This window comes from Vicia villosa, linkage group LG6, assembly GCF_029867415.1.
Source record: "Vicia villosa cultivar HV-30 ecotype Madison, WI linkage group LG6, Vvil1.0, whole genome shotgun sequence".
Lineage (NCBI taxonomy): Eukaryota > Viridiplantae > Streptophyta > Magnoliopsida > Fabales > Fabaceae > Vicia > Vicia villosa.
Window position 1 is genome coordinate 70,252,457 of NC_081185.1, and position 11,327 is coordinate 70,263,783.

At 33.1% G+C, this 11,327-nt stretch overlaps 1 protein-coding gene and 1 long non-coding RNA gene across 2 annotated transcripts; one reads left to right on the forward strand and one right to left on the reverse strand.

The window, feature by feature from the left end:
- Positions 1-430: 430 nt before the first annotated feature.
- On the reverse strand, positions 431-4,390 carry LOC131611628 (uncharacterized). Its single transcript, XR_009287061.1, has 4 exons — positions 4,038-4,390; positions 3,226-3,325; positions 1,026-1,118; positions 431-939 (listed from the first exon to the last, which is right to left on the reverse strand). It is a non-coding gene; the product is annotated as an uncharacterized LOC131611628 (long non-coding RNA).
- Positions 4,391-6,483: 2,093 nt separating this feature from the next.
- LOC131613839 (uncharacterized) lies at positions 6,484-7,105 on the forward strand. Its single transcript, XM_058885476.1, has 2 exons — positions 6,484-6,954; positions 7,025-7,105. The coding sequence occupies exons 1-2, from the start codon at positions 6,484-6,486 to the stop codon at positions 7,103-7,105; spliced, it is 552 nt and encodes a 183-aa protein (XP_058741459.1).
- The last annotated feature ends 4,222 nt before the right edge of the window (positions 7,106-11,327 follow it).

The window sequence follows — 11,327 nt, forward strand, 5'->3', positions numbered from 1 at the left end:
TGACAAAAAATTCCTAGTAAAATTCAAACTAATATTAAATTATTCCTAGCTAAACCACAACAAAACAGTAGCAAAATTTCGAAGTTGAATTTATACTTCCCAACTAAACAACTACAATATGACTACGAAAATATCATAACAAATCTCAAGCTAAATATTTAAAACAATTTTACAACTATTTTTTATTTTCTTTTTTAAATAAATCTTAATTATACTAATTCATACTTTTTATAATTATTTAAATAAAAACTAATTATACTATTTGTAAAAAGTTATTCGTAAAATTAATTTTTAAAAGTATTGAAACTGTTGATATTTATTTAAATTAATTAATTTAATTTTTAAATATAATTTAATTTTTACTTAAAATACTAGTCATTAAATAAACAAAAAAAATTAATTTTTTAATATATTTAACAACACTTAAACAATAGACATCACAATAATATTCTAAAATCAAATTTTTAATATATTTAACAACACTAAAACATTATACATTACAATAATATTCTATTTTATTTCCAATTTAGAAATCACAACTCAAGTTCCATATTAACTCCGGTTTCCGAAATAAATTGAAAAACATTCTTTCACCTTTATCTCCATGAGTTTTTTCAGGTACTTCACTTTGCATGGGTGCTTTTGGCATGGATCGAATCAATGAAAGGATTGGCTCCAACATCGGTGCCAAATGTGTTTGGACAAAAGAGGTTATTGCCTTATCCACAACTTTTTTATATCTTCCTCCATGGTTCTGGAATGACTAGTGACATCAACAAATGGGGCAGACATAGTTCTTCTAACATCTAAGCTACAATGCATAAATGTATGCCTTGTCTTTTTCTAACCAGAAACTTATACCCACACTTTAGGATCAATCATCGGATGAATGGAAGAGTCTTCTTCATACTTTTCCAATATAGCCGTGTCATATGTCTCCTAAAAAACACATACGAAGAATATATTAATTATGTAAGCTACATTTATGTTAAACATTACACATTTAATTTTTAAATTTTAATAACTTCGATCGTTGAGAGACATATTCTCCATCTTTTTTTCTTATGAACTCGAGCATACACATCTCTAAACGAAACTGTATGTTTCAACTCCTCCTCCTGCAATTCACATTTAAAAAGTGAGTGAAAAAAAGTCAAGACATGAAACTAATCATGTGTTATATTTACATAATATCTCTCTAAAACAAACAATACTGTTAACCGTATTCATAAACCACAATTTACATTATAGAATCAACAATAATATTATAAAATGATGTTATATTCCTATTTGAGTCCACAACCTAAACATAATCTTGCCAAAACAGTGACAAAGCATGAAATCTAAAACCATTTTTCCTATTTTAGTCCACAGCCTAAACATAATCTTGCCAAAACAGTGACAAAGAGTGAAAAAATCAACTCCATAACTCTTGTCAAAAGGATTGAATTGAACTGGTTATATGATAATTACATTTCTTCAATCCTGATCAGGTTTTGGAAATACTAATCAGCAACTTCTGTAGAGAGAGTAGTTTGTTGGCAGCTTTAGTTCATGTCACAACTCACAAGTCAAAAACGGTTCTTTAGCCAAAATATTCTAAATTGGCAGCTTATGGCAAATATGAGTTTAAAGAATTGAAATAGATATTGTTTCGAAACATTTTAAGATGAAAGCCATAGTGATCAAAAGACTTCATACATATTCAAGATAAATATTTTACTTGTTTGGAGGAAAGAACCAAAAGCAAACATTTCAAAGAAAATCGAAAGGGCTACAAGGCCATTGTCATCAAAATTAAATTCTACGTAAAACAGTAACTAAATTTGTCTAAAAAATAAAATAGGATAAATCTGATTAACAAATTACGTTACTAATAACGCCCAATGCCTCAGACTCTAACAACACCATCAGTATATCCACTAAACAAAGTGCTTCAATTAATGGATATAATAAAAATAAACAATGTTTAGCACACAACCAGTGAGAGAACCATTCAGAATACAAATGAATGAGTGTAAAAACGATGGAAGATTCAATCAGTTACTAGCAAAGTAAACACATAATTCAACAAAGTGGAGAGAAAAATTCACGTTATAAACTAAGGTATGTTGATGTATACAGTGGACTGATGGTCTAATGTATTTTGGATGTTTGATATAACTTTTTAATATCAACATTCCTAAAATAGTAAAGATAACAAAAACAATATTTGGGCTTCTATTAGTCTAAAATTAGAGAACTTATAAAAATGTTACCTAAAGCAAAATTACAAGTATTAAGTGTATTGAACTAATCAGCTAAAAAATATACAGTGCAAAAAGATCAAAGTGAACTAGTGAAGTAAATTTAAATAAAATAGAATTAGTACAGGCATCAAGACCAAAATGTGTTCATAAAAGCAATTATAAGCTTACTTAATCTTTTATTAAGCATAACATGGTAGGTTTTGACCCCTAAGCAGTAGAAGTTTTGGCTACGAAGGTTTAAAGACGAATAATATCATTCGACAGCTTCATTTGAAAGTTATTCATAGCTGCACATTTATAATTAACTAAAGGTGTGTTGAAATCAATATATGTACACAAATATTGAATCTCTTTATCAACCTTTACTAGTAAACATTAATGCTCAAGCGCGTAGTAGTAACTGCTGGAGGTTAACAATGATAACTACAGGGTATGTAACTCAAGAAAAGAAGGGACAAATGTCTTCCTTTACGTTTCAAAATTGCTTCTTAAGAGCCTCCATAAAAAAGTTATGATGTAAAAGATACACAATGTAAGTGTAAATTTATTCTACATTGACATCTAATTAAAATTTATGGATTCACATGCAAACCAGCATCTAACGCAACCGCAGAAGATTTCTTAAACCAGCATCTAACGCAACCGCAGAAGATTTTTTCTCCAACCATCTACTGTCAACGGATTCAAATACTGCTAGTGTTTCCTAGTAATTAAGCGCTTGTTGAATTGGTTCATTAGCCTTTCAACTAGCTTCGAGGCGTAAATGTATAACTACTGCCTTGGCAAAACATACATAGTTGTTTTTTTTTCTTCACACTTATTTTGTACATTTGATTCAAACATTGGTATTCTCGTGTAATCTGTTAGATTACCAACCAACTGAGAATCACTTATGAAATATACAAGATTCGTAGTCTAAAACCGGTGCTTACAATATCTTAAGAAAAAAACTTCAAACATCAAATCTCAATCTTACCTTCTTGGAGATCTTAAATGAGAGTTGCTTCCATGTAATTGAAGTTCTTTGTATTCTTTGTAGCAATCAAAGGAATTACAACTTCAGCCTTGAGTCTTCTCTGGAATTATCATGAAAAGAAAATTAGACATAGCTACATCTCGCTCAACGATAGACCCAACGACCCCTTTCCATCAACTCAATGAATCATCTTTTCTAAAAGACAAAGCATGAGAATTGTCACACCTAAATTACAAATCAAGCTCAATTCTTGTCATTGGAATAACTAATAGTGTTATTAGTCTAATCTTAACAAAACCTTAGAGGTTTAAAAAACAAAAATTAAGAAAATTTGTGTATTTAGTGAAACAACTTAGTTCTTAAGCTGTTTTCACCTACAACTTATTTCCATAAAAGATATCCTAATAAAACAACTAATAAAATAACATGAAAACACTAAATACTTGCACTATAGAAGTGTACTAAACTACCCATCAACTTTATCTAGTAACTTTGGAATCAGTTTCTTCTAACAACATTCTAAAAAATAGTATTGATAATTTAATCTAATTTAAATATTATATCAAGATATTCATGATAGTTATATCTGAAAATATTAAATCAACAACAACTATATCTTAAAATTAGTAAAAAAGAATATCGATAGTTTCGATCACAGAAAATGCATTGTTTTAGCAAAAATCAAAAAGAGATGCTTTACAATTAACTATTATGATATAAACTGTGTGAATTGGAGAAAGAGATATTTCTGATAAGTTTTATTAGAGTGAATGAGTGATTTTGAGAGACTTGATTCAAGAAAAATCAATTACCTCAACTATTAGGTTTTGAGAAATGCGTGAGCGATTTGGAATGGTAAAGTAACTGATTAGAAAGTTGAAGCAACGAATTCCTAAGAGAAAGTTAAAACAGTGATTTCCAACGAAGAAGGAGAAGTAGAAGCTTTGACCAATGAAGGAGAAGCTGCAATTTCAATCAACGATAAGAAGCAGAGATTTTGATCGAGAAGCGTTGATTTTGATTTACCAAGGAGAAACATCGATTACAATGACGGAGAAGTAGCGATTTTGATTGGAGAAATTAATAAAGGAAAGGTGATTTAAGGAAAAGTGATTTTAGGAAAAGTGGTTTTGATGGAGATTTTCCGTTTGAGAAGGAGAAGTGATTTTGGAGAAAAAGTAATTTGGGGAAAAAGGGTTTTACGTGAGTATTTTATGATAAGCGTTTTTTTTAATTAAAAAATTATTTTCTATACGATGTTTTAAGAAACCACAGTAACATATAATAAATAATATTTAAATTTTTTATTTATCTAATTTTAGTTAAATAGATGTCTTTTAAATTGAAATTAACTATGAAAATAATTTGTAATAAAATTTTGGTAGCTAATCTCTTAATTTCTTGTAGTGGTTGTAGAATTTGTTGAGAATGAACATTTATTGTGTGACATTTGTAAATTGTAATTTCAAAATTTATGTTTATTATGTCCATAAATATATAGCTGATTGCTGATCCAATAATCTAATATCTTGATTGGATTAAAGTTTTTAAATTTTGATTTAGTGTGGAATTAAATTTCAAAGAAATATTCTATATTTTATTTAAAATATAAAAGTAAGCATAAATGTGTTAAAACAATACAAAAATCATAATATATATATATATATATATATATATATATATATATATATATATATATATATATATATATATATATATATATATATATAAAAGTTTACTATTTTCAAGTTATTAATTTTTGACTAATTTATAACTAATATTTTGAAAAAAAAAAAGTTAATCATAAAAAACTAAATAAATAAAATGTAAAATTGGTACAATGATTATATTGTTAACATAAGGTAAAATGACTACCATTTGCTTTCAATGATTGGGTGATTTTTTAAATCTTGTTGAGATACATGATAGAGTGAATTAAATTTAAGTAGAAACTAACAAATATTTAATGATAGCGGTAAATTTATAATCATTAAAAGTATTGTTGTTAAAATAAATTAGATATGTCATGTACCAATCTATTTAGCACAAATTAGTCTGGTAAATGTACCTAGTTTTTTTTGTTGGGTACGAAGTTATCCTTTTATATTAAACTGGGAAAAATATGAACGCTTCGTTGTGTCGATCTCGCCAACTTGTCTACAAAGCTGAAAGTCAACACGCTAATTCCCTACTTGGGGGTTGCATGCAGATCTATAAAATATAAACGAGCCGAGTGAGAAGAGAAGTCGAGTCATATGTGAGATGTCACTTGGAAGTTAAAACTTATAAAGCTTATGAATTATAAGCGAGTTAAGATTCAAATAGCTCGTGCTTCATGTATAAGGTGTGACTCGGACAGAGACATGGAAGAAGTGACACTTATAGCTTAATTGACCATTATCATAGATTATTCTTGGGATCTCTATATAAGCCGATTTCTTTTTTAGTTTCAGGGATCCGAAATTCTTACATTTCTTGAAGAAACTCAAAGTATCCAAGTTATAGAGAGAAAAAAGAGTTACTGAGAAGATTTATTGAAGTGTGGGCCCGTTTTAGAAGAAGTGGAACATGGGCTTGTTACTGAGAAGATTTCTTTTGGGCCTAAATTGATGTTGGGTGGTCCAGTGGGGCATATGTCCTTTGACGGGGCTTGCACGAATTTGGTAAACTCCAAAAATTCAAAGAAAACAAAATTAGTGGAGTATTTGGGGGAGAAGGTTACTATTGTTCTGTCTTTTTACGATTACTTAGTTCCACGATCCAATCGCAGAATATGTTGTTCGGGTTCAGAAAAGGGCGATAGTCATGACTATGAAGAAATTTCAAGCAACTTTTCTCATCTGGGCAATTCTATGACAGATTTAGAGGTGAATAGATGCAATAGAAGATTCGTGAGGAAAGAGTCTAAGGTGGGAGAAGGGCGAAGGAGGATTGGGGATAAAAGATTTAAAAGCTTTCAACTTAGCATTGATGGGAAAGTGGAAGTGGCGGATTCTAACGGAGGAAGATAGAAGTTGGGTGAAGATCTTGAAAAGTAAGTACGGTAATCTGGAGTATGGGAAGAGTGAGACGAATAAGTTTAGTTCACTTTGGTGGAGAGATTTATGTCGTATGGATAAAGAAGATAACAAATTTGGAAAGCACTAGTTTGAGAATAATTTGTATGTAGAGTTAGGAGATGGTTCAGATGCTTCATTTTGGGGAGATCCGTGGATGGAAAAAAGGAGCCTAAAGTGGAGGTATCCAGAATTGTATAACATGGCTAGTGCGAAGAATATAATTGTTAAAGAGGCAATTCGGTGTGGCAACGGTTCGGCGGAATGGGTCGGTGAATGGGAATCTAGGATAGAAGGGGTTCATAGGGAGTGTGAGGAGGAGATTAAAAGTAAAATCAGTGGGATAGTCTTGCGGGATGAGGAGAAAGATAGATGGAGGTGGGGAAAAGGCGAGTATTCGGTGAAGGATGCATATCATGAAATTATGAAAAGAAAGAAATTCCAAACAGAAGCAAATATAAATATGGCAGCTGCGTGGAATTCTCTCGTACCTCAAAAGATTTCGGTCTTGGTTTGGAGAATTTGGCAAAATAGAATTCATAGTAGGGACAACTTGGTTAAGAGAGGCATTTTAGTTGATTCTCAAAATTCATGTCCCTTTGGCTGCGGTACTGAGGAAAATGTCGCGCACATTTTCTTCGAATGCCCGTCGGCTGTGGCTACATGGAGCGAGGTCCTAAGGTGGCTCGATTTTTCTTATGTCTTACACAATTCTGCTTTGCAAAATTTTATTCAATTTGCAGGTTTATGCAGTGGTGGTAGAGTTGTTCGGGACAGGTTTGTCGTCATCTGGTTCGCTGCTATGTGGGCAATTTGGAAAATAAGGAACGAGAAGACTTTCAGAAATTCGGAAGAGAACAGGAGAGCAGTCATCTACGACATTCAAGTTTCGACGTGGAGATGGCTAAAATCAAAGATTAGAGGATTCTGTTTCGACCTTTACCATTGGATGTCGAATCCAAAATTGTGCATAGGTTGGAACGATTAGAAGACAGCTTCTTCACTCGGGTCGGCGATGCAGCCTCAGCGCCTCGGTTCCGGATAGGACCTGCATCTTCCATCTTTTCTGTGATTTCACTTTCAGTTTGGAAAGTTGTGGTCTGGCAACAGCATCCCTCTCCGATTGTTTGGGTTGCTGTTTTGAACTTTTTAAATTAGCGTATGTATTAGCTCTTTCGATCGAGGTTCTTAGTAGTTTTTGTGGCTTGTTGTAGTTTATGCCGTTTTAAAGCTGGGTAGGAGAAATAGGTACTTATGCACTTTTAATTGGTTTCAAATGTTTTGGTGTTTTGGGTGAAAAATGTATTATGTAAGGAAGGAATGGCTGCTGTTTCTAGATATAGCAGCAATGGTTTCTTTTGCTGTGGGGCTTAGTTTTGAACAAACATGGTTGTACTGGTGTGAGGCATCTCTTATGCCTATATATATTATATCTACTTTTTGCCTTTCAAAAAAAGAATTGGGTCCGAAACAAAAGATGGCCCAGGCCCAATCCCTTAAAGCTCCTTTCTAGCCCCCTTATTATCTTTTGGAACCGGATTATGAAGAAAAATGCCAGCTGGTCCCTTAGTTTTTGCCACGTCATCACCTGTACAAAAGTTACCAGCAAGCTCTAGAGTGCAGGCTACGTTACTAGAGGAAGTCATGGAAATGCTATCTGAGGAGCTTAGCAATACGATGCTCGACGCTGACTTTTTCATCTTCATAGTAAAACATTTAATATCTGCAGAGCCATCATCAAAACCATCAGACCCTTCTTCCCCTTTTTGGTAGCCACTGTATAGTCACCATCACCTTTACCTTGGGACCCTATACGGCAAGGAGGACCAACTGTTTCTGAAAAAACTCTCCCTTGCTTACCATCTCCGATGAAAAGGAGCTATCATCCCTATCGCTCGTAAAACTATCTTCTTCGTCTGAAAAAAATGGGGCTTCCGATCTCAAGGTGACTTCTTCTATTATCCAAACTTCTATCCAAACACCATCCAAACAGACATTAACTTTGGTTCTGATAGTTTCCAAATCCTTTGTGAACACGATAAAGGAGAGAACGTCCAGCCTCTTCGGTTTGTTTTCCAGGAAATTAAAGCTGGCGATCAGACCTACATCTGAAATCAAAGTCTCTAAAAAGTTTTTGTTTCTCACGTGACAAGGAAATCCAAAGATTGAAATCCTAGCTGCTCTAGTACATTCCACTCCCATATGCTTCCTACTTCTTAACTCCTTAAACCAACGGTTTTTCCGTTCGCTCCAAGCTTCAAAAAGTATATGTAGCTCTCCTTCCGCGGATTCCTCGAGCAAACATAAATTAGGTCCTAATGGTGTAGCTATAACAAAGAAAATGCCTTCCTCCAACAGACTTTTCCCTACACCATATGCCTGTCTAGGGATGTTCAATATTCCAACCATTTCCTTCCTAAACTTTGTTTTATCTTCCTCCAACGAATTATAGATGATGGACTTTCCCACTTCTTTCGTGACCTTTTCGGCGTCAACATTCTTTCCCTTGAATGCTTCTGCAAAACTTCTCTTTGAAACTTAACCACCATAGATCCTCGAAGGGCCTGAGGCTGCCTCCCTCATCTTTCTCTCTTGCCCGAGATCAACGAACCTCCTTCTCCCTTCTTCAGCGCTTCTGCCCCTTACTGAATATAATTTTATAGGTAATTACTCAATCAATGACTTTTAAGATTTATACCATATTATTACAAAGATAATAATGACCAAAGTCTTCTATCCTACAGAAAGGTTGGTTTTGCCCTTCCTATAATATATATATATATATAATATATATATATATATATATATTTATATATATATATATATATATATATATATATATATATGATCCTTGAGAGTTTTGGTTGCATTATGATTCTCTTCTCTGGAATATATGGTGGTTGGTGCTAGCTGAAGACCTAATTCACTGTCTCAAAAAAAAATCTCCTAATTAATTAAATATTTTGTCTTGAACTTATTTATTTTATTTCCTCTTTGTCACTACACATAAAACTATATACTCCTTTTGACATGAACCCTTTAAATCTTTATTATGGTGCAAAATACTTACAACTTATGATAATATTTTTCCTAATAATATATTTGGGTCTTCAGGAGAAGAAGATGTTAAGAGTCTTCTGTACCACTACAAGAAAATTGACTTTCGGTGACACTCAAAAAATGTCACTAAAAGTCAATAATCTGTAGGTAAATGTCTATAGGACTTTGAGTGACACCCACCTTTGGTATCAACTATAAGGGGGTGTTGTGTGACACCAAATTGAATGTCACAATAACTTTTAGCTATGGTTAATTTTTTTCCTAAAGTTGCAACGAATGTGACAATATACTATGCTAGTATTACAAATAATAGAAAATCTACCTACGAATTATGTGTTAGAACAAGAAATGTTCTGATCAATATTCTTAGTTTTGATGATAACATTAAGTATGAATTTTGTATAAGACAATGTGGTACTCTAATCCTTTACGTTTTCCATTTCAGGAAAAGTATAAAAGAGTATGCACAAATCAGCGTTCAGAGGCACTGACCCAGAAGTTCTGGATGGCTTCATCAGAACATAGTCTGGGAAGACATTAGAAGATGGTCCTGCAGAATCAAAACATTAACTGGAAAGCATCAGAAGATGGTAGTCATAAGTACAAGCTCTGAAGCTCTAATGGTATCACGCTTAAAGCACTTCAAAGTCTGAAGACAGAAGTTGCATCTGCACCAAAGCTGGAGACTCTTAAATTCAAACGTCTATTCAACAAATTCTGAGTCCAGAAGAAAGTACAAGATGAAAGGGCTATAACGTCAAATTTCTGACTGACAAAAGGAATGTTAGAAGCTACAAAAGGCAAAGTCAGTAAAAGCAGCAAATGCATGGCTCGAGGTAGTTGACAAAAGTGTGAAACATTAAATGCAGTGTTGTACTATTCACGCAAAGCATTAAATGCTCCCAACGGTCATTTCCTCTCAAGCGCCTATATATAGAAGTTTCATTCAGAAGCAGAAAACAACACTTGCGCAAACTTACAGAAACGCTGTCAAACTGAAAAGCAAAAAGAACTTCATCTTCAACCTCACAACTTTGTAATATCTTAGTGAGTGTTAAGAATTAGAACTTAAGAGAAATATCACTTTGTGATTACAGCTTTATTAGAAGAAAATCAAACTCTTGTAAACATTTATTTTACATTGATTGTAAAAGGAATTCCTAGAGTGATCAAATTGTAATCTGTAGACTCTAGAAGACTTAGAGGGTATTTAAGTGGAAAACCATTGTAATCAGTTGGATTAGTGGATTAAATCCTCAGTTGAGGTAAATCACCTTGTCAGGGGTGGACTGGAGTAGTTTGGTTAACAACGTACCAGAATAAAAATAATTGTGTTCATTGTTTTTATCTTTCATTTTGAGAAGTTACACTTATTCAATCCCCCCTTTCTAAGTGTTTTTCACTCCTTCAATTGGCATCAGAGCGCCAGTTCTAGGTGCAAGCACTTAACCGTGTTAGACAAAAGATTCAGGGAGAAAAACATAAAATCAAAATGGTTGAAACAACTTCATCTACTCCAACTCCTGAGCAAAACAACAATGGTAACAATGGAAGCAGTAGCTTCAATGGTTACAATAGACCACCAGTCTTTGATGGTGAAAACTTTGAGTATTGGAAGGATACACTTGAAAGTTACTTTTTTGTCATGATGATGACTTATGGGACTTAGTGTTGGATGGTTACACACATCCTGTAAACACTCGTGGAGTCAAGATTCCAAGACAAGCTATAAGTGATGACCAAAAGAAAGAATTCAAGAATTATCACAAGTCAAGGACCATATTGTTAAATGCTATCTCTCATGCTGAGTATGAGAAGATAACAAATAGAGAAACAACTCATGATATCTTTGAATCTCTAAAGATGACTCACGAGGGAAATGATCAAGTAAAGGAGACAAAGGCTTTAGCTCTAATCCAGAAGTATGAAGCATTCAAGATGGAGGAAGATGAGAACATTGAAGCAATGTTTTCAAGATTCCAGACT

What these genes read in the sequence shown, in the direction of transcription:
- LOC131613839 (XM_058885476.1), top strand. Translation starts at nt 6,484, where the DNA reads ATGGCTAGTGCGAAGAATATAATTGTTAAAGAGGCAATTCGGTGTGGC. An exon ending in CTGTGGCTACATGGAGCGAG is followed by an intron (nt 6,955 to 7,024) that starts GTCCTAAGGTGG and finishes TTCAATTTGCAG; the next exon opens with GTTTATGCAGTGGTGGTAGA.